The 24427-nt window shown below is 39.4% G+C and overlaps 1 protein-coding gene across 6 annotated transcripts in view; it reads left to right on the forward strand.

Annotated features, from left to right (window-relative positions):
* Positions 1 to 24427, forward strand: part of LOC137397024 (PHD finger protein 7-like) — a 49054-nt gene continuing 24627 nt past the window's right edge. Inside the window, exons 1-6 of one of the 6 annotated variants that reach the window (XM_068083304.1) lie at positions 1 to 97; positions 16053 to 16319; positions 19389 to 19513; positions 20200 to 20348; positions 21078 to 21219; positions 23637 to 23753. In XM_068083304.1, coding sequence (XP_067939405.1) covers positions 16074 to 16319; positions 19389 to 19513; positions 20200 to 20348; positions 21078 to 21219; positions 23637 to 23753 — 779 coding nt within the window. In that variant the 5' untranslated portion in view covers positions 1 to 97; positions 16053 to 16073. Of the gene's footprint in view, positions 98 to 16031; positions 16320 to 19388; positions 19514 to 20199; positions 20349 to 21077; positions 21220 to 23636; positions 23754 to 24427 lie in introns of all 6 variants that reach the window. The other 5 variants (XM_068083306.1, XM_068083302.1, XM_068083303.1 and 2 more) reach the window with 5 other exon arrangements.

The raw sequence follows: 24427 nt of genomic DNA on the forward strand, positions 1-24427 counted from the left end.
CGCGCTTCTGACTGAAGAGATGCATGTATCCGGGCGGGTGTTTTAATTTAGTTTGTTTGACATATTAATAAAGGCTACAAAGGTTTCTCCTGGTAATGTAAGATATTATTTAACAAACGTAGTTAAACTTGTAACGTAATAATATAACGCAATATTAACGCAATGTATAATATATCTGTTTTAATTTTTTTTTCGTATATGTGTTAGCAAACATAATTTTGTGACTGTTTTCACTAAAATACTAAGCGTTATTTTAATAGAAGTATTATTGTAAACACTGGCGATAATATGTTATCGTTTAATATTGCTAATTAAAAAAATGTGTCTTACATTAGTCATAGATCGTTTTGGTTTTTTACGTTGAAACTGTAATGACATGATAATTTTTTTGTCATCAGTACCTTTTGCATTTTCAGGAAACTACTGTTGTGTTAGGCTATAGTGATATATACATGTACACGTTCTTAAACAAACGGAATTGCACAGTAGAGTAGAGTAAAAGCAGTGGAAAGGAACTTTACGGTCCCTGATTTTAAAAATACTATCAAGCACCACAACACTCGACAGAAAACAGGTCTGTTTGTGCCAACAATCCGGACAAATGCGTTTTTTAATTCTTTTTGGCCGAGAACAACTCGAGACCTGAGAGGTTTTTAGAAAATAATTTTTGTAATAAAAGAGTTCCCACGCCTTTCCTTCTTTCTAGAAGGGTGTAGTGGGAAAATTTTAGATTAGATTAGTAGAATTTAACTTGCCCGCAAACTGAACGGTGATTAGAGTTACAGAATTTATATGCACTTAGTTTACATACGTTTAGCTTAATAAGTTAATAGTAAGCAGCATTACAGTAAACGGCTTATTAATCCTAATTTTTTTTAATTTTTTAATTTTCAAAACTGCTCTTCAGATCAAAGCGAAATAATCAACAAAACAACAAAACCACTACCATACAACATATTATCGTTTGTAGGCACTCACTGAATTATTTACAGGCGTTAGTACGTCGATTTCGTTCTCTTAAAGGGATCATTTGGGCGACATGGACCCCGAAAGACACGTCCATTTTGCGCCGTTTGCTTCGTTGTTTTTCTTTGTAGCCTCGGAGATAATCTCGTCTGTCTCTACTGCTTTGTTTGCTTACTACAATAGTTGTTTTTTCCTTCTTTGTTGAGTTTGCCTGATCTTCCTTTCAAGCCATCAACACAAATATCCTCTGTTTATATTCTGCATATTTTTTTATTTTTTGATCACTCCATTTTTTTGCAACAAACTACTTCTTGGTGTAGAGGCTATTCACAACGGCCCAACAGGTGGCCTATCAACAATGTCTGACTTGGGCACGCCAAATGCCCAAGGTAGCAGCTGCATAATATGCAGCAAAAAACAACAAAGAAAAAACCTGGTGTTACCTGTGCAACATGCACCTACTGAAGTAAATTCTACTCGACAAGGATAGACAACTAACTCAAGAGCGAGTTCACGCAAACTCGATGAGTCAATAAACAGACTTGTGGGTGAGCCGATAAACAGACTCGAAAGTGAGCCGATGAGCAGACTCTAGAGTGAGCTGATAAACAGACTCGAGAGTGAGCCGATAAACAGACTCGAGAGTGAGCCGATAAACAGACTCGAGAGTGAGCCGATAAACAGACTCGAGAGTGAGCCGATAAACAGACTCGAGAGTGAGCCGATAAACAGACTTGAGAGTGAGCCGATAAACAGACTCGATGGTGTCTTTTCTCAACTATTACACCCTAGCAAGCCAAGCGCAATAATTCTTGATGTTCGGTCAATAGCACTTATAGTGAATGCAGCTATGATACGCTGGCTAATATCACAATGCTAAAGTCAGAAACAGTGACAAGAATGCTATACACTATTTGCTTTTCAAACTCAAGCAGAGCTTATTTGTAAAGAACGCAGTATCTTTATTGGTGTTATATCTCTCAGTACCAAGCAGTAACACACCAACAATGATCAAACCGGCAGGTTATATAGCAATCCCAAGAAAAATCCACAATTGATTGGCTGCACAGTAATCAGGTCAACCAATTCCACAATAACATATTTCGAATACAAAAACGATAACATTTGTCACTAACTAATCACGCAATACGAGTATTAATAATTTTTTAGTGTTTGTATAGTAACATGCAAATCTTAGAACAATATGGTAATAAATGGTTAACATAAAAAAATTGCTAGTATCACACCTACATACACTCTACATTAGACAAGTGTTAAGCGTGCGCCTTATAAATGACTATTCAAATTTGTCTGAATTGCGATGAACGTAATATAGATCCGTTAAGTTAGCAATTTGAAGCTGCCAGATTATAGGCTTAGAAAAGACGTCATCAACTCTTATGCATTCTGACATCTACAAATACGGGTACACACTGATTGACAGCTCATTCGCTTTTACAAGCATGAAGTGGGGTCCAAGACCATTTGCCCATCGGTAGATCCTATCGGGGACGACAGTGACCCTCTCGGGCTACTGGACTCACCAGTCAAAATCGATTTTTGAGTGCCAGTAGTCTCACCAACCACCTCAGCCCTTTTCAGGGCTATCATTTCCGTTTTAAGGGTTTTGTTCTGCGACGACAATGGTGGAAACTCGGTGTCGTACTTGTCGTCCACTTTTTTTATTACACTACCATGCCCATATCACCTGTCTCCCAGGCTGGGAAAATTTGCCCAAACCTTTCTTGTCTTGTCTGGAATAATGTTCTATTGCCCTGATTGTCTCACCAAACTAAAAGAATATGTCTATGCCCCTTCCATGAAAGAAATGCTGTTTAGCCTAGATTCTAAGGTAGAAATCATTAAAACAATGGTCTCAGAAACTTAAAACTTTTAGATCTTATGCTGAAGCTGTGGGCAGTGTCTCTGCCACTACAACAGCTGCCAGTGAAGCAACTAAAAAATAATTTGAAACCGTAACTAATACACTTCTAGAACAGAATAAAATCAAAGAAAAAGAGAGCCTGAAACCCTTTGCAATTGCCCACAATGTTAATAAAGTTGAAGGAGAAACCCTTGAAAAGACCATTTTTGATTTAGTTTCAGGACTGGGCATTCCAGAGTCCGACATTGTCCACATCAGCCTTGTTGGTAAGCAGCATGAGAATAAAACTCGCCCTGTCAGAATAGGTTTTAAATCTGAAATTAATAAATATAACTTTTTAAGAAGGCTAAACTCTAACAAACCTAACCCTAACGTTTTTGCTACTAATGATATGACCAGGGCAGAGCACGCAGAAGCATTTGCTGTTGTGGCCATAGGCTTATAAGTTATACAGGATTTATTTCGTTGAACTGCAATCGAAAAAAATGTAGGTATAAAGATGGAACAAATATAATGAGAGATACAGCAATTACACCAAACTCGGTATTTATGAATTATTAACAAACAAAAATATTAAACAAATCTATATTAAACAAAATTACTAACCTTATTGGACTCGTGGCCTACTCCACTAATTCAACTGTCTATCAGACACTGAGCATTTGAACTAACCACTTGGTCCAGTCCTGAATGCAAGGCAAGCTAACGGCTAATCCACAAAGCTCACAAGCGTCAGTCCAGCCTTAAGCTATCCAAGCCGCAACACTTCCCCCCTCGAATCACCTGTCGAAGGCTGCCACCAGAGCAAGACAACAGAAAAAACATGAACACCCAGACAAGACCTATAATAAAAGACCACCCAAGTTAACTGTTGCATTAATTTTCTAGCAGTAACACCATCTTATGGATTGGTCTCTCCAAGATTGAACCTCCTTAAGAACTGGATTTGGAAACTCGCACCTTAGCTTTCTGTGCTAGATCATCTTTACCTGGTAGGAGTTCGACTATTTTAGCCATACCCCAGTCAGATCGACAGACTGACTCATCTTTAAGCAAGACAATGTCTCTTACCTTCAGTTTTCGTTTTGCAATTTACACCGGCTCTGTAGAGCGTACAAATACTCAGATTTCCAGCGAGACCAAAATATATCGACCAAGTGTTGTACACATCTCCACCGTTTTCGAGCATACATGTCAGCATCAGTGAACACCCCTGGTGGGGGTTGCACCATTTCTGGTTTAATCATAAGTAGATGGTTTGGTGTGAGATGTTCAAAATCCTCTTCAATGCTAGAAATAGGACGACTGTTCACAATGGACATGGCCTCATAAAATAAGGTCCCAATCGATGCACTATCTAGCCTGTCGTGACTCTGCAGAAGAATTCCGATGATTACGTTTCTGAACACCCTGATCAGTCGTTCCCAGACTCCACCCATATGACTTGCATTTGGAGAATTGAAGACAAAGTCACAGTTTCCGTCAAGAGGTAAGCTCTTAATATGATCCTGGCTATTTTTTTGAAAGCTTTGGCTAGCTCATTTGCCACCAGAACAAAGTTTGAACCTCTATCACATCGTATGTGAGATACATTACCGCGTAAGGCAATAAAGCATCTTAAAGAGTTAATAAAGACATCTGTCGATATATTATCTACCAATTCCACGTGCACTGCACGACTCTGAAGACAAACGAATATGACACCATACTTCTTCAGAGACTTCCTGCCTTCCTTTACAAGAAAGGGACCAAAGCAGTCCAGTCCTACATGCATGAAAGGTGAAGATAGGTCTGTTCTGTCAGAGGGCAAATCTACCATCTTTTGCACTTCAGTGTTTCGTCTAAGACAACGACATGCGACACAATTGTGAATGACCGCCGAGACTACCGATCTGCTGGAGACTATCCAGTATCCAGCAGACCGAATGGCTGCCATGGTTGTAGTCCTACCTTGATGTGCAGCCTTTCTGTAGTAGTTTCTGTTCGGTAGTTAATTTAGTGATATATCCTTCTCTTGGTAGAACAATAGGATGTTTCTCTCCATAGAGCATAGAAGAGAATTTTATTCTACCACCGACTCAAATGACTCCATTTTCATGGATAAAAGGGTCTAATCTCCACATTGAGCCTGATCGTTCGACCATCTTATCCATGGCTAGTTTGTCATAGTCCTCTTGCATGGTAGCTCGTTGCACTGAACATTTCAGCCAAATTTTAGTACATTCCAGTAACTCAACATTGAGATGAGCGCGATATTTAAATCTTCTCTTAATGGTACCATAAACCAAAGCAGTGCAGCAAACCGCTGAAGTCCATCGTGAGAATTTCTCAACAGTGTTGAGCATGGCAGGTTGAGTGTCAGAGTACTTCCGGATCATCATCATGAACCAAGGATTCTCAGCTGAAAATTTTTCTTGCAATAGGAATTCAGGCCCAGACAACCAGAAAGACCTTAAAAATGAAGAGGCCTCAAGACCTCAAGAAGCAAAATCAGCAGAGTTTCATTGGCTTTCAACCCAGTTCCATTGAGTAGTAGGGGTAAGTTGTCGGATTTGGGCGATTCTGTTTGCAACAAAAACATGGAAGCGCTTTGACTCATTCGTTAGGTAACCTAATACAATCTTAGGAGTCAGTCCACAGTTGCTTGGCAGCAAGCAGTGCTGCTTGTAGCTCAAGGCGTGGTATAGTGGTTACCTTGAGAGGTGCTACTCTAGATTTGCCCATGAGAATGGAACAGCAGACATTTCCAAACCTGTCCTGCCTCAAATAGGAACAAGCGCCATACCCAATAGAACTAGAATCTGCAAATGCGTGTATTTGAGACAAAGTGACACTCCCGCTGAGACTGGCTGGTTTGAGACACCTGGGAATTGAAATTCCGGATACACAGTTGAACTGACCTCTTCATTTCTTCCAGGTATCTTCAAGAGTTTTAGATAACTTTTGATCCCATCTCAGCTTTTCTTTGCAAGCTAGCTGGAGAATGTACTTTCCTTCTAACAATAATGGGGAGAGAACACCAATGGGGTCAAAGATAGTCACAATGCTGGATAAGACATTCTATCTAGTGCAAGAACAGTCGTCAATTTCGAAGTCAAATTGAAATGTGTCTGTGTCTAGACACCATTGAATACCCAAGGTTCTCTCTATTGCAGGAAGCAGTGAGTATGATGAATTGGGTTCACTGGCCCAATCTTTCCTGGGGAAGGCATGCATCACCTCACCTGTCTCTCATTTGAAAGAAGTTTATGAACCCGAATGTTTCCCTTCAAGCAAATAGACTGAGTTGCCTTGACTGGGTTGATGGCTTCAGAAATAGTGGGTACACTTATCAAGCCATCGTCTACATAGAAGTTTCTATGAATGAAAGATCCAGCAGAAGAGTCTTTTCCTGCATAGTCAGAAGCTAATTGCTTAAGAGCAAATTTGGCTACTGCAGGGGAGGAACGTGCTCCAAATAAGTGCACATATTCTGTAGACTACTATCTTAGTAATATCAGTGGGACTAAACCACAGGAATCTCAAATAGTCCCGATACTTGGGCAGCACCCTGAAGTGATGATACATCTTTTCTATATCACAAGCTACAGCTACGTGTTCTGATCTAAATCTTGTTAGTACTCCGAGCAAATCATTGTTCAAGTCAGGGCCCTGCAGAAGGTTCTCATTCAAGCTGATACCTTGATACTCCGCACTACAGTCAAATACTACGCATAGTTTTTTTCTTTTTGTGATATACACCATGATGTGATAAATACCAGCATGGACCAGCTGCAGAACTCGGAGTGATTTCAGCTTCCTCACGAGAAATTATGCCAGGAATTCATGTACTCCTTGTAATTTCTTTCGAAGGATGCTGATTTGGCAAATTTGGACTGAAGACAGTGGAGTCTGTGCAGAACGACCTTGTAGTTATGGGCACTCAAATCAACCCCTTGTTTTAAGGGAAGAGATAAGTAGTAGTAGCCATCGTTAAGCTGCACCACTTCTTCATTCATTATCGACAGAAAAGTCATATCTTCCTGTGAAACAAAATCATCTTTGACAGGCACACTGAAATCACCCTCTAATTTGTTCAGAAGTTCAGAAGTTAATTCCTTCGAGCTTATTCGGTGTGAGAGGGTCAAGTCAATGGACTTTGATTGTTTTCGAGTGCTGGGTGCAAAGGAACCTACTAAGCACCAACCTAGGGCTGTCTTTAATGCATATGGTAAATTTCCTTTGGCTGGTATGAATTCAACTGGAGATAAAGCTCTGCTACAATTATAGCTTATCAGTAGACCAACACCGCAATCTAGAAGTGGTGGTATTTGATCTGCAATGCGATGTAGGTGTGGTATCCATTGAGCTAATTCATTAGTTGGTATGTGATCAATGTTATGTGTAAGTGAATCCCTAGAGTAACATGTAGAGATATCAATGCTTTCTTTAGAGGTACATGTATATCCTCTGATAATTATATCAGTAAGTTTGTCACATTTTACATTGAGCCTTGGCTTGTCATAGTTGACATTTTCAAAGTCGTAGGAGTAATACTGTTTGATTTGAGCTGCCTATCGACTTCATTGTTTACAAATGTAACATCAGATTGAGTGTCTAACATTGCATATGTTAGATGTTCTTTGCTTGGGTTTGAACGTGTGAAAACCCACACTGCAATTATCATGGTACAGAGTCTTGTGTTTTGCATGCTGCTTGCAGCTGAATTGCAGTATGCACTATTAGCATGCTGATTGTTGTTCACAGTTCTCTGAGTTTTTGTCGTGCTTCTATGTAGTATGGTGGCATGCCTTCCACCACATTGGTCGCATAATCTATTTACTCTGCACTGGTTAACGAAGTGATTCTGTGCCAAACACGCAAAGCATGATCTTTTACTAGTCGCTAAAGAATACTACTTGTCATCTGTTGGTAACTGCTCAAACTTGGGACACTGTGCCAATTTGTGAGATATTGAGTTGCACATTACACATGGTTCGGCATCTGCCAGACTGTTATCCCGATGGGTCACGGCAGCAGATGCCAGAGCATGGTGATGCCTTTGATCAGTATTAAAGCCTCTTGGTTGTGGTGCTGGCCTGAGAGACTGTAGTAAGGTAACAGGATTGCAGGCTATATCTACTTCTAACCTAATGAAATTTTCCAACTCCAAAAATGGAGCAAAGCAATTGTGTGCAATCTGGTATTTGAAGCGTTACGATTCCACAAATTAACAAGCCAGTTTGGCAATAGACCCAACATTTTTTGGTTTTCTCGGTTGTCATCTAGAAGTCTTTGCTCAGGTATCTCTGACATATCGGCTTTACACTGCCCAAGGAAGTCAGAAAATTTGCGAAGTGCTGTAGCATCTCGTGCAGAAATCTTTGGCCAGTTTTCCCGCTTTGTACGATATAGCCTCCGATATAACAAAGCTGTTCCCATAGCGCCTATCTAGCGCTGCCTGGGCATCTGAGTACGCACTTCTTGAATCTAAAGTAAAATAACTGCTGATAGCCTCAGCAGCTTCACCTGAGACATATTTTTGAAGGTAGAATAGGTTTTCACTGTCTGACAAACCTCTATCCACAATCATAGCATTAAAAGCCTTTTTCCAGTCCTTGTATTTAATGGTCTCTGTAAAGTCTACTGTAGTGGCCATAAGCTTATAAGTTATTCAGGATTTATTTCGTAGAACTGCAATCAAAAGAAAATGTAGATATAAAGATGGAACAAATATAATGAGAGATACAGCAATTACACCAAACTCGGTATTCATGAATTATTAACAAACAAAAATATTAAACAAATCTATATTAAACAAAATTACTAACCTTATTGGACTCATAACCTACTCCACTAATTCAACTGTCTATCAGACACTGAGCATTTGAACTAACCACTTGGTCCAGTCCTTGATGCAATGCGAGGCAAGCTAACGGCTAATCCACAAAGCTCACAAGCGTCAGTCCAGCCCTAAGCTGTCGGCTATTCAAGCCGCAACATTTGCTCTGCACCAAAAGAGAAGAGAGCTATCGGTATCTAATCCAGAAATCAAATATAAGATAAAAAATAATAAAATATATAAGGTCTCAGGGGATGAATTAATTCAATGTTAAAATTTATTAAATGCATTACCTGGAATGCCAATGGTCTAAAAAATAGAATACACGAACTTAACTTGTTAATCTACACCTATTCCCCTGACATCATAGCTATAACAGAAACCAAACTTGATACCAGTGTGCAAGATGGTGAATTAACAAATTTTTATACAATCTACCGCCTAGACCGGACTAAAGGCCCAGGCTTAGGCGGTGGTGTCTTTATAGCCATCAAAGACAGTTCCTCTATAAATGTAATACGTGTAGATGAAATTATAGATTCCGAAATTCTTACTCTGAAAATAAATATACATAATTTTACCTTCCATTTTTCCTGTTTTTACCATCAACTTTGTGTAAAAAACATTGATGGGCCTACTAAACTGGACTGAATCCCTTGCCAGCCCATTTTTTGTCATTACCGGTGACTGTAACTTACCTGAGATACAGTGACCTAGCAAAACCTTGAAATCTAGTCGAGACAGGAAGGTGCATGCGGATTTTCTTCACCTCCTTCAAACGCATGGTCTCTCTCAACCTGTTGATTTTCCAACACATATTTAACGAAACACCCTAGACCTTCTGTTATCCTCTATGGAAATTAATAATGCCCATGGAGAGCCAAGCACGTCTGACCATTTTTATGTGCACTTTGAGGTGAGCATGCCTGATAGCCCCAAATAGGTAAACCTTCCCAAACTATCCCCCGTTTTTAAATTTAAATATAACCAAACTAATAACACTGAACTAACACTCCAATCCCAAGCCCTTGACAGACAGACAAATAACTAATCTCATATCAATCAAATCCTAATATTAATGACATTTGGCAATCCTTTAAAACTGAAATTATGGCAGCAGCTAAGGCCTCGAGCCCTCATTTTCTCCTTGAAAAATGTAAACAGAAATTTTGGATTAAACACACCAGCATTAAAGAGATAAAAATAATAGATTGTTTAAAACATTTAACAAGTACCCGACCGCCGAAAATAAACAGATGCTCCAGCTTCAGATTAAAAAATGTAAAAAACTAATTAGACAAGACTATAATAATTTTCTAAATATCCATATCTGTCATGAATTGACGAAAGGCAACTATAAACCTTTTTAAAAAATTCATATCTTCAAAAAGAGGATCCAGTAACGACAACACCTGCAAACCACCTGATAATATAGCCAACACTTTTGCTGACACTTTATCCTCCATTTTCACAGTTGATAATAGTGCTTATCCCATTCCCCCAACATACGAAACTGTAGCAAACTCCACCAAACAAAATACTAAGGCAATAACTGTTTCCAACGATGGTGTCTTAAAACTCTTAAAACAACTTAACCCTTTTAAGGCTGCTGGCCCAGATGAGCTGAGCACCTCGTTGCTGAAACACCTAGCTTCCTATATTGCACCCACTTTTACCAAGATAATGCAATACTCTTTATCCAACCATACTGTCCCTAAGGATTGGAAAACGGCTACTGTCATACCCATTTGTAAAAATTAAGGTAGCAGGCTCTTGCCAACTATCGTCCAATCTCTCTGACATGTGTACTGTAAAAAACCACAGAGCGCATAGTCGCACACTCCATTCGTAACTTTTTAGACTCCATCGATTTTTTTCCATGACTGCCAACATGGGTTTCACTTGAGGAGAAGCTGCGAAAGTCAGCTAATTCTCACAACTCAGGAACTCATTGAATCATTTGATACTGGAATCTAAACTGATGCAATTATCCTTAATTTTTCTAAAGCCTTTGACAAATTGTCCTACCACAAACTTTTATTCAAACTTACCCAAATTAATCTAGACAGAACAATTGTCGCCTGGGTCGAGGATTGGTTGAAGGATCGCACACAGACCATTTCTATAAATGAAACATAGTCCAAACCATGTCCAGTTTCCTCTGGTGTGCCCCAGGGATCTGTTTTAGGCCCACCTTCTTTTTGAATTTTATAATGGATATGCTAGCGGCTATCAAAACCTCTAGACTCAGACTTTTTACTGATGATGCTCTCTTATATTCCCAGATTGAGTCAGCCAGCGACTGTGCAAGTCTTCAATCAGATCTTGATTTGCTCATAGACTGGGCTGATAAATGGCAGATAGAATTTAATATCACAAAATGTAAGACAACTTGTTTTTTTTAGGTCTCATGAGTGCCCCTTATTTCACAAATATCGTATGAAAGGCCAACAACTAACTTATGTCAATCACTTTAAATACCTCGGAGTCATTATAGACAATAAAATCAACTTTAACCTTCACATAGAAAAGACTATAACCAAATCCTTATCCACACTATACATGCTCATGAGGTCCCTCAGATGTTTCTTATCCAAAACAAAAACCCTTTCCTTTAAAACCATCTGCCACCCATTTCTTAAATATTCGTCAACTGTCCGGTCTCCATTTTTATCCAAGCACAGACTCCCTCGAGTCTGGGAACAGAAAAGCTTCTAGGTGGGTGTTTAAACTTGAAAAAAATGAGAGGATTTCTGACCTCATGTCTGAGTAGTCCTGGGCCACTCTTGCAGAGCATCGGAATACTGCCGACCAAAATCTAAAAAACAAAATAATAAATGAAGAAATCGCAATACCAACCCATTTTTTCTCAAATGCCCACCTACACAATACAAAAGCACTAAAGGTGCAATCAACACCCAATGTTAAAAAACACTCCTTTTTTGTGCGGACCCTTAACAGTTGACCCATTTTTTTTCTTTTCAACACACCCCCACCAAGAACTTTCAATATTTATTGAAAGTTCTTGTCCCCACCTAATCTCTACCCTCAACCTTAATAACAACATTGCCCCAACCAAATTTAAAAATCACAATAAAAAAGGAAAAAGAAAGAAGGAAGAAACCCAAACTAAGAGTAATCTACTTATGTTACTTAAAGGTTGACTTGCACCAAAATTCACATTTCAGTTATTTGATATGGAAAGATTCACCATGTCTTAACTCTGTTGTGTTGTAGGTGCAAAATATGTGGGAATGTGATTACAAGCCCTTAAAAGCTAAAAAACGAACAGTTAATCGCAGCCACACGAGACCGCCGTAGTTTGGATTCTCTTCACAAAACGGCTCAAATGTGATGTAGTTGTCAACCTTATTCGTCGAAATATTTTCACAAATATGCTTTACGCATTCAATAAAACTATGTCTATTGTTCTTACGCGTCTGTTTTATCGTCATTGTAATGCTGTCACTACTCACTTTTAGCAGTGATATCTTATAACTTACCGTAAAAATTTGTTTAATTTTTAGCCTTACCGCGAAGGAGTACATATCATTGTCTGATAATCATGACAAGCCTGTTGGTCACCTGTGAGAATCGAAAAGTGCTGCAAAAATTATTTGCGAAGTATTGGGTCACAAGATCAGATTACGACTTGCCGATTATACCAAACCGAAACAAAACTGTAAAGTAGCGAGCATCTATATTTGATACAGGGTCTTCGGTAAAACCCGAAGTGTTTGTCATAAACTAGTGTTACGATAAGTTTTATATTGAGCTTTTTACTGGCCTTTCTATTCACGTGAGAACATCACATGACAAGACAATAAATAAATTTCATGACTACGTCAGAGAAATAAAGAGATTCCAATCCACGGCGGCTTTTCGTTTTTGAGCTTTTAAGAGCTTGTAATCACATTTCCACATATTTGGCACTTACAACACAACAGAGTAAGACATTGTGAATCTTTTGGTACCAAATAACTGTAATGTGAATTTTGTTGCAAGTCAACCTTTAATAAAGATATCGCTCTAATGCCCCATTATGTGGCGAATGCGATTAATTGATTTGACTTGACTGAAACTACACACAATACGAGTGTTGAATTTGCTTTTTATCTTATCTTACTTTGACTATGTTTAGTTTATGCACTCTGCTTGTGTGAAGTAATGTGATTATTACCGTTTTAGGTGCTAGTGAATGTGTTAAGCTATTGTTAGCAATACTGATATATGTGTTAGTAAAAGTTAGTTCTTTATTCTCTAAGTCCAACGATTAAAAGACATTGCTAACAAAATTCTAAAACAATGATATAAATGACAAACTGTTCAAATGTCAGTAATTGTTACACTCAAACAGTCGTCCATGTTCGTTACTCAGTCTTGTACAGATGTGAGTCTTGATATTCCATTCAAATGAAAGTCATACCAGGGCATAGATATAGATGCTCAGCAGCTGAGATATTAAAGAAGAGGCTCAGCTGATGATGGAAGAGGCTTCAAATTCAGGGGAAAGAGGCGCTGCAGATGCAAGGGGAAGATAGTACAGCAGGTTCTTGGGGAAGGGTTTTTTCAGGCAGGAGAGAGAGAGGGAGAGTGAAGCTCTACAGGCAGGGCAGAGCTTCAGCAGGCAGAGGAGAGCTTCAGCAGGCAGAGGAGAAAGAGGCTGTCATTAGAGTTGATCTCTTTTATAGATGTCTCTGTTAGCCTGTGAGAACTTGTTTAGGCGCTCAGGTTCTGTTCTTTATGTTGCGAAGAGTTAGCAATTGAGTGAACTTGACTTAAGAGGCCTTGGGAGTGTAATGATTGGAAATTATGATTATCTTCAATTGTTTTGGTTGTGTCTGGTCGAGATCGAATTTCTTGTTGGTGGTTTTTTGGCTTGCCAATTGATATATTTTTTCTCATGGGTTACGTCCACTGAAGGTTTTTAATTGGCTTGTAGATGGGTATATGATGACTGTCTTTCCTGATGGTCCTCTGATGTACTAGGCGCTCTTTGTTTGGTGTAATATTGCGCATATCTTCAGAGGTCTAGGCATTTCTCTATTTTGCTATCTGCTTTCGCTAATATTTCCATACAACAGAGTCATAATATAACATAGGACATGGCATGTGGTTCTTTCTACTAAATAAATTTGGAATGCCATTTAAAAGCTTCATCATTGGTTAGCCAGGTGAGTTGGTTTGATTTAAATGTGTACTATGCGTCGCCTTGCGTGCTTATCACTGAGACCTTAGCAAATCTATCATTTTACACAGAGTTTACGTAAGCTCAAGGCAGGTATTAATTTCGTGTTCTTAACAGGTGTTGTATGATTCGTCTTGAGATCATTGTATGTTTGAGGATTAGTTTCATTGTTTATATGGCTTGCCAAAAACTTGCCATTACCTGTTGATAGTGTTGGTCTGAAAGCCTAATGAGTCGTTTCAATTCTTGTTAGAAAATTTTGAACATTGCTGATTGGAATTATGGTCCATTGTTGGTAGATTCGTTCGACCAGACCAAATTTCTGAAAGTTATGGTTCAGTGTTTTGATAGCAGTTTTACGGGCTTATAAGTAGTGTTTTCAGAAGTCAGCTGGACAAGTGTTGTTTGACTTTTCGTGTTGGTAAGGTCAACGCTTGCTACTTTTGGAGATTGCAATATAGAATAACTACTATACTGGTCACAGCTTTTTGGAAAACCTTGCATATTTGAGATTACCTTGGTTAACTTTGTTTGCCTACAAAAATAGATCTGAATCTCAGCTCACAGAGTTTTGAGTCTTCAAAAAACTGTATTATATCAACACAAAGCTCTTGTATTTTTAGACATTTTTATGATAAGGAGTCAATCAAAAAGAATTTGGCAAGTGTAAGCAGATCAGCTTTAAAAAATCAAATCCAGAGGTTTGAGGTCATTGTGAACTATCACAAATTTTCAAAAGAAGTTGGAAGCCATTGTCTGTGAAAAGTATGCTAGCGTGGTCTACAGTACATGCCTCTATAACATAAACTTTTTTTGCATAAATTCCATTGAATGTAAATTAATTTAAGTAGTTTTCGCAATGTATTATATAAGAAATTCTATATAATGTAAAGCGTCAAGTCGGTGCAACTTCTCCAATTTGAGTGGAATAACAAATCTCATTACAAGCATCACTTTCAGCGCATCGTTTTCTCTCTTGACAAGCTTGGGAAAGAAAACAACCGTTAGAAGTATCTGGGATATCTACTATATGTATATTTGTTTTATATTTTGTAGAACGTCTTTTTTTGCGTGTATAACCTGTTTATTTCTATGCGTGTAAAGACAATATAGTTATGCGATTCACTAGCAAACTTTATTGAACCTTTATAGTCTCACGCAATTACTATTAATATTAAGTATTAATATTACTATTAAATATTAATACTTAATATTTAGTCCTGCACTTTTTTGGGGTTTTTCAATTTTTTCGCATTTTTATAAAATTTTCAAAGCATATCTCAAAACTGCAATGCTCGCGAAAATACACACAAATGCGCAGTGTAATGACCGTAATGGAGAAAGTAGAAATCATGTGTTTATATATTTATAAAAATAAACATTTCATGAATAGACCTCTAAATGTTGTACACTGAACACCTTATTTTGCGACAGATTTACACTACCTTAACAGTCCTAATTTGCCTGAACAGATTTGTGTCCCGGACTCACTCTAATTGTTTAGTATGTGAGATTTCTTTTAAACAAAAATTTTAAAATTAAACTAGCTATATTATTGCGTCTGTTGGTCCTCATTGTACCTACTTTTTTTATTTCTCACTGTTCTCTACTCTTTTTTCATGAATTAAACCGCAAACAATATACCATACTTTTCGGACTATTAGCTGCTACTTTTTTCTGATGATTTGAGCCATGCGGCTTATATAAGGGTGCGGCTAATCTGTAGCTTTTTCGTTCACGCTAGGGCGCATTAACCAGAATCTCCTATTAGTTTGTTTCTAGCGGTGAAAGAAAATATGAAACAATGCCTCACGGTACTGTTCTGTAATTAGGCACTAAGTTAAAAAGCGTCGGTTAATACGAAATTGTGCAGTTCGGCACTGTTCCATTTTAAACTGCGAAGTTGCTGCCGCATTAAAAAGCACAGTTCTGAGTTCTGCGGCCTATACAAAGGTGTGGCTTATGTGTTGTTTTATTATCGGTTTTTGGAAAATAAAGCAGATACGGCTTATATAGGGCTGCGGTTTATAGTCCAAAAAGTACGGTAATTTGTGATTGTCAGATCTGTTGTTAGAATAGCTCAATTCCATTCTCTAATATCAATTAAGTTCAGTTTTCAAAAGCATTGTATTGTATTGACGCTTTCTTTATTTGATCTTTGCAATTTATAGATGGAATTGTAACCTTCTTAGGGCTCCTTTGACTCGTTTTTGATGGCATCTGCGACAGACCTAACTTCTCCTTCAACCAGCCAAGTGACTCCGCTGTTATGCATTTTTTGTGGTGCTGGAGAAGATGAAAAGAGATATGGGCCAATGGCGAATGGTCATGGACTCATCGCACACAACTTCTGTCTGCTTTTCTCTAGTGGCCTTGCGCAACGCGGAGATGACAGCGAAGGTCTACTCGGTTTCCTTCCTCAAGATATACAGAGAGAAAAGAGTCGTAGCCGACAGCTGGTGCATTTTCAGCTTCCTGTTTTATTATACACTAGACTAGTACTATGGTAGCCTTGTGCGCTGTGAGAGATCGTCATGTGTAATAAGTATTGTGCCTGGCTGCCAAGCCGATTGTGAGAACTTGTATCACATTTAATGTATTCTTTTCCCTGAAATCCAACGCATAGCATCCAACCCATAGCATTCAACCCATAGCATTCAACCCATAGCATCCAACCCATAGCATCCAACTCATAGCATCCAACCCATAGCATCCAACCATTTGCATCCAACCCATAGCATCCAACCCATAGCATCCAACCCATAGCATCTAACCCATAGCATCCAACCTATAGCATCCAATCTATAGCATCCAACAATTCGCATCCAACCCATAGCATCCAACCCATAGCATCTAACCCATATCATCCAACCATTCGCATCCAACCCATAGCATCTAACCCATAGCATCTAACCCATAGCGTCCAACCCATAGCATCCAACCCATAGCATCCAACCCATAGCATCCAACGAGTAGCATCCAACCCATAGCGTCTAACCCATAGCGTCCAACCCATAGCGTCCAACCCATAGCGTCCAACCCATAGCGTCCAACCCATAGCGTCCAACCCATAGCATCCAGCCATTCGCATTCAACCCATAGCATCCAACCCATAGCACCCAACCTTTAGTATCCAACCTATAGCATCCAATCTATAGCATCCAACCATTCGCATCCAACCCATATCATCCAACCCATAGTATCCAACCTTTAGCATCCAACCCATAGCATCCAACCCATAGCATCCAACCCATATCATCCAACCCATAGCATCCAACCCATATCATCCAACCATTCGCATCCAACCCATAGCATCCAACCCATAGCATCCAACCCATAGCATCCAACCTATAGCATCCAATCTATAGCATCCAACCCATAGCATCCAACCCATAGCATTCAACCCATAGCATCCAACCTATAGCATCCAATCCATAGCATCCAACCCATATCATCCAACCCATAGCATCCAACCTATAGCGTCCAACCAATAGCGTCCAACCCATAGCGTCCAACCCATAGCGTCTAACCCATAGCGTCCAACCCATAGCGTCCAACCCATAGCATCCAACCCATAGCATCCAACCCATAGCATCCAACCCATACCATCCAAGCCATAGCATCCAACCCATAGCATCCAACCCATAGCATCCAACCCATAGCACCCAACCTTTAGCATCCAACCCATAGCATTCAACCTATAGCATCCAATCTATAGCATCCAACCATTCGCATCCCACCCATATCATCTAACCCATAGCATCCAACCTTTAGCATCCAACCCATAGCATCCAACCCATAGCATCCAACCCATATCATCCAACCCATAGCATTCAACCCATAGCATCCAACCTATAGCATCCAATCCATAGCATCCAACCCATAGCATTCAACCCATAGCATCCAACCTATAGCATCCAATCCATAGCATCCAACCCATAGCATTCAACCCATAGCATCCAACCCATAGCATCCAACCCATAACATCCAACCTATAGCATCCAACCCATAGCATCCAACCCATAACGTCCAACCCATAGCATCCAACCATTCGCACCCAACCCATAGCATCCAACCCATTGCATCCAACCCATAGCATCCAACCTATAGCATTCAACCCATAGCATCCAACCCGTAGCATCCAACCCGTAGCATCCAACCCATAGCATCCAACCTATATCATCCAATCCATAGCATCCAACCTATAGCATCCAACCCATAGCATCCAACACATAGCATCCAACCCATAGCATTCAACCCATAACATCCAACCCATAGCATCCAACCCATAGCATCCAACCCATAACATTCAATCCATAGCATCCAACCCATAGCATCCAACCCATAGCATCCCACGCGGATTGACACGACTCTTATTTTCGTAAAAGATTTTTGCTACACGCTTTGTTCACTACAGACAATTTGCAAATATGTTTTAATATTAAAGCTAACCCTATATAACATCAGTAAAGCTACGCATTTGAAAATGATAATATGAAGTTACAGTATCCAAAATTGATGATTTTCTTTGCTTATTTCGTGATTTTAATCATATCACCCCTCTAAATTTAATTTTAGCAACCATCAATAATTGGAACAACTGGCAATGATTGTTTACTTCCTGCTTAACACATGGTTGCCATTTTGTGACAGCGTATGATATTTGTTCTGCTTTCAAAATACAGTGAAACTCGGATAAATCGCCCTCGGATACATCGAACACGTGATTAACTCGAATGGATTTGCTTGGTCCATTCCCACGCAATGATGAATGGCTTTAGATAACTCGACTGAAACTCCGTTAACTCGAACAGTTTTTTGCCAAACGGCTACCGAGACGGTTGTTACTATCGCTTTAGAATATCACTTTATTCCAAGCCATAGAGATAGACATCGACTTTTAGTAGTTCTTAGGCCTCGTTTTTACCAACATCGGCAAATATTTTCATTGACGATTTTTCTAAAGGTTTGCAAAAATCAAATTTACCAAACATTCGCTTAGCGATAAGCCCTCCGAAAGCAAGAAAAGCGAGGTAAAATTTGGATAACTTTAAAGCAATATCGGCAAAATTGATAATGGGTTTTTAATAGTAAAGCAGTTTTGTAATAACTGACTTACTGCAAAATTGATCTTGGTTAAAACGCTCGGTAGAAAAATACGTATGTATTTTTTCTGAGCGTTTTAACCGCGATCAAGTTTTGCCAATTTTAATCTGAGAACGTCCTGGCAGTCACATCACCTAAAGCAACAAACAAATCTCAAGTGATAGAAAAATCTCTATACTTTCTGATTAATAATATTTAAAACTTCCCACGAGAGACCCTTTAACTTGCAACAAGCAATCTATGCTTTGGATTGATATATAGTTTGTATATGTACATGTATCTACTGATAAATACGTGCACTTATGACTGTCCTGATAACTTGACCGCTCTAATAACTCAAACACTTTTGCTCGGTCCCTTGAAGTTTGAGTTATCCGTGTTTCACTGTACATGCTTATTTTTGTGTTATTTATTTTTCATAGAAATGTTGTTACTGCAAGAAGAACAACGCATCTATCGGTTGCAGTAAACAGCGCTGCCGTAGGTCTTATCATTATGGCTGTGGAAAGGATCGTGGCAGCATGTATCTTTATTATGATGACTTCAGGTTAGTGATCAGCTGTTTCATGTCTACCACTAGCTGCCTGGCAGCTCTCTTTGCTTTCCTCATCCACTCTTCAGTTAGTTCTTTTGTCTGACTCTGTCTTCACTTATTCTCTCACCACTTCCTCTTTCAAATCATTCCTTTTCTCAATCCCAATATTTTCCTTTCTTCTCTTTCTCTTCTCCATCTGCTTTTCTCTTTTTCCACTATTGTATTTATTTTCGTGTCCATTTTTTCCTTTTATTCTCTTCTCATTTTTTGCTTCTCCCTCTTTTTCTTATAATCTTCTTTCTTACCCTCTCTTTTGTTCAGCCCTTCTCGCTCAGCACTCGTCATCTTTCATAACTCTCCTGTTTCACTTTACTCCTGCCTATGTTTTTACATATATTCCTAATTTGTACCCAATTTGTTTAGCTCCACTCATTTGCCTCAACTTAGTTGCATCAAGCAGCAAGATACTATGATACTATGCTAATGGCCGTGCTAGACATCGCCATTGCAAGTCTGCTTGTCTAGCCAGACAGGGATACTTGCTACCCTGAATGCATTTCTTATCACTATTTCTGTGTTTCTAGATTTTTATAAAAGCCATCGGCTGCATTTATATAACTATGTCTCAACCATGCTCAATTTTGGAAACTTTGTAAATTCACTTGACGTCTACTCCTGTACCTTATGCTTCCATATAGGAGTTACTGCGCAAAACACAGACTTCAGCAGGATGACCTTACAGAGGAAGAGAAACAGAAAGAAGGAGACACCACAGATAACAGCTGTTTTATCTGTTATGAACCCCTCACATCTGCCGTATCAAATTCAACCATTCTTTCACCATGCTGTGAGTACCTCCATTCCTTCCCTTGACTGTAGAGATTTAGTGTGCTATATTTCTCGATGACATTTTAATGGTTATTCACATGTCGTGACTATAGAATAAGTGTGTTATGATCTTAAATCCACAGAATTATGATCATCATAGTTAATGCTGTGGAATAGTGCACAAGTAGAGACAGTTTTTGCATGTTATTAGCATGAATAAGGTTGGATCAATGTCATTCTAAATATGTAAAAACAGGAAGGTAGGAAGCAAGGTTTGTTTTAGTTCTACTTGATGCTGTGTAGAAAGGGAGAACTTGCTGCCTTCATCAAGCTATCAGGTTGGGTCTGTTAACGGTGGAAAAAGGCCTGTGTAGTCATCATCAGTATTGATAGTCTCATGACTTCATAAATCCTTCATGCATTTAGGCAACAATAACCAAACGCTTACTTATAGCGAGTACATGCTAACAATGTTACTAATTCATTGACAGCCCATTAATATAGTCGTTACTGTCACTCACACAACACTGAAACTAGTGGTAGAAGATAACTTCAATTTTTTGGATATTTTGTAGAGGGGATTCGGAAGCATTCTCAAGATTTTTTATAAACTGTTATGTCCAAGTTCCTACTTTTATGTACCTAACATTGGGACTGTTCCTCGGCTACCCAGGCCTCTCCATTGCTGTGATATTACTGGAGCTATTTGGTTTTAGCTCTTCTTCAGTGCCTCACTCTACTCTTGCAGGTACGAGGGCCTGGTACCACCGCCCTTGCATAGAAGACATGGCTTACTCCGCAGGCCTGCACTTTTTCAAATGTCCACTCTGCAACAATGTGGATGAGTGGCAGGCTGAGATGCTAAGGGCTGGCATATATATTCCTGACAGGTAGTTTGCCCATGTCTCACCTTTCTGTCGATTCGTCACTTGTTGGCATTTGTCACCGGTTGGCAGCTTTTTACCTATCAGATTGATTAGCAAACAGTTCTTCTCTACCGGCAGCTGGCTTTGCATTCTGCATCCACATTCCACATGCATCATCGCTCTCTACTATGCTCACACCTGCAATAGTAAAGGTGTAATGAAAAGCAAACACTTGACCTAGCATGTTGATATTGCAGATACCAATGTTCTCATACCTTGTTAATGCAAGGGTGCATAATAGTGCACAAAGCCTTCTTCATTCTTGTCTTCCCATGTCTTGTTTTGCTGCAACACAAAGATAATGAAAAGTGCTCATCTCATGTGTATTACTGCAGCTTGTGAGAGCAGGCAATCCTGCACACGATGGTGTTGTAAAGACGCATGGACTAAAACACTCCCAAACAATTTTTTTTAGTATCGGGCGGTCATTGCAATAGTTAATTTTTCAGTTATAACTAAAATCATAAACGGAGAACTCTAGCAAGCTGTAGTAGTTATAGCATATATAAGTGAATGTAACAGTAGGGACGCCACCACATAATTGGCATTATTGCTCTGGACCTATAAACGCGGTGTATATATATATATTTTCAAAACAGTGATCAAACTGTACCAACCTTTCTGCAGGCTCATGGTTTGACGCAAAGATGGGGGATGTTGCTGGGAAAAAGGGATGGAACTTGGTCATGCAGCTCAGCAATCCTTTTTGAATTTTAGTGGGTGGCCGTGTGGTGTGATAGATCTGTGTGTTTGGATGTCTAGTCGGGAGCACTTGCTCTTGTTGTCTAGTTGTGAGCTCTTGCTCTTGTTGTCTAACTGGGAGCACTCTCTCTTGTGCCAATATGGTTAGCACCATAATCTGTGCTGACCATTAGGTCATCATTGTTTAGAGAAAAGAGAACTGGTAGAGTTTGCCAACCTCAGATACCTGTCAGTGGTAGATACCATGGAGAGGTTTGGTGTGCCAACCTCAGATACCTGTCAGTGGTAGACACCATGGAGAGGTTTGATGTGCCAACCTCAGATACCTGTCAGTGGTAGATACCATGGAGAGGTCTGGTGTGCCAACCTCAGATACCTGTCAGTGGTAGACACCATGAAGAGGTTTGGTGTGCCAACCTCAGATACCTGTCAGTGGTAGACACCATGAAGAGGTTTGGTGTGCCAACCTCAGATGCCTGTCAGTGGTAGACACCATGGAGAGGTTTGATGTGCCAACCTCAGATACCTGTCAGTGGTAGATACCATGGAGAGGTCTGGTGTGCCAACCTCAGATACCTGTCAGTGGTAGACACCATGGAGAGGTCTGGTGTGCCAACCTCAGATACCTGTCAGTGGTAGACACCATGGAGAGGTCTGGTGTGCCAACCTCAGATACCTGTCAGTGGTAGACACCATGGAGAGGTCTGGTGTGCCAACCTCAGATACCTGTCAGTGGTAGATACCATGGAGAGGTCTGGTGTGCCACACAGTTCCTCATCATCAGGGTATAGCTCCATTGTTACAGCAACCGAACGAAATTTGGTTAGCAACTTTTTTGTGATGGCCATGGAGCTTGTGTAGGCTTTCATGTTATGTTCTTCTTCTTTCACTGTCTACTGTACACTTATGTGCCCTTGCCTCTATAATTTTTACTAAGGTTATACCCTAGTAAAAATTATGGAGGCAAGGGGCATATTCCTTTGTATTAGACTTCGGGTAATATGCTCCATTCATAGTCATCAGCTTGCAAGTTGCTATGCCTTTTCTTCAATCCATCTTATTATCCTGGCATATTGTGTGTGTAAGACAGATATTTTTTAATATATAGACCTCAAAATATGACGGTAATGCACATGTGACAAAATGTGTGTAACAGTTAGTATACGTAACGGTTAGTATACGTGTGACGGTTAGTATACGTGTGGCAGTTAGTATACGTGTGACGGTTAGTATACGTGTGACGGTTAGTATCCGTGTGGCAGTTAGTATGCGTGTGACGGTTAGTAAACATGTGACGGTTAGTATACGTGTGACGGTTAGTATACGTGTGACGGTTAGTATACATGTACGTGTGACGGTTAGTATACGTGTGATGGTTAGTACATATACGTGTGGCGGTTAGTATACGTGTGTCGGTTAGTATACATGTGATGGTTAGTTTACGTGTGACAGTTACTATGCGTGTGACAGTTACTGTTAAAATGGCACCTTTTTTAGATATGTTCTCTATTAAAGCTATAAATATTGGAAGTTGTCACCACCTGCTAGCTATGGTTTCAGTGGTAGTAAAAATCTTCTTGCATGTAGTATCTGATTCCAAAACTTTGGTTTTTTAGCCTCAGGTTTGGGCTTTTTTCTAGCCAGTATAGGATGGTAAAGGATGTAGTAAATGTTTGTAGAGATGCATCTTGGGAACTTGAGCCGAATGCCTACAACTCATTACTAGAGACCTACATAGAATGTGAAGCTGAGGATTGTTTGTGCGCTCAGGGCCGTAGAGAAGACCAGGATGATGGGTAGGGCCTGAGGCTTTGCTATAAAATAATAACTGAGGCTAGGATGTTGTATCGTATGTATTAGGTCGGTGCGGGTCACATCATTAAGTTGACAAAACCATAGGGAATTTTTATAGTTGTGATAATTTTGGAGCTGTCCACTTTTTGAGTGTTTATCCGGAACTTGGCCCTGAGGAGCTCATGATTCCGTTTTTTTGTGGTTTATACTGATTAGATGAGCAGTAGCATGATGACATTGGTCACATGACTGTCACATGTTGTCAGACTCAGATTTTAAATAATGATGATATGGGTCACACGACTGTCACATACTGTCAGACTCAGATTTTAAATAATGATGACATTGGTCACATGACTGTCACATGTTGTCAGACTCAGATTTTAAATAATGATAATATTGGTCACATGACTGTCACATGTTGTCAAACTCAGATTTTAAATACTGATGATATGGGTCACATGACTGTCACATACTGTCAGACTCAGGTTTTAAATGATGATGATTTTGGTCACACGACTGTCACATATTGTCAGACTCAGATTTTAAATAATGATGACATTGGTCACATGACTGTCACATACTGTCAGACTCAGATTTTAAATGATGATTTTGGTCACATGACTGTCACATATTGTCAGACTCAGATTTTAAATAATGATGATATTGGTCACAT

Source organism: Watersipora subatra, chromosome 5, assembly GCF_963576615.1.
Source record: "Watersipora subatra chromosome 5, tzWatSuba1.1, whole genome shotgun sequence".
Lineage (NCBI taxonomy): Eukaryota > Metazoa > Bryozoa > Gymnolaemata > Cheilostomatida > Watersiporidae > Watersipora > Watersipora subatra.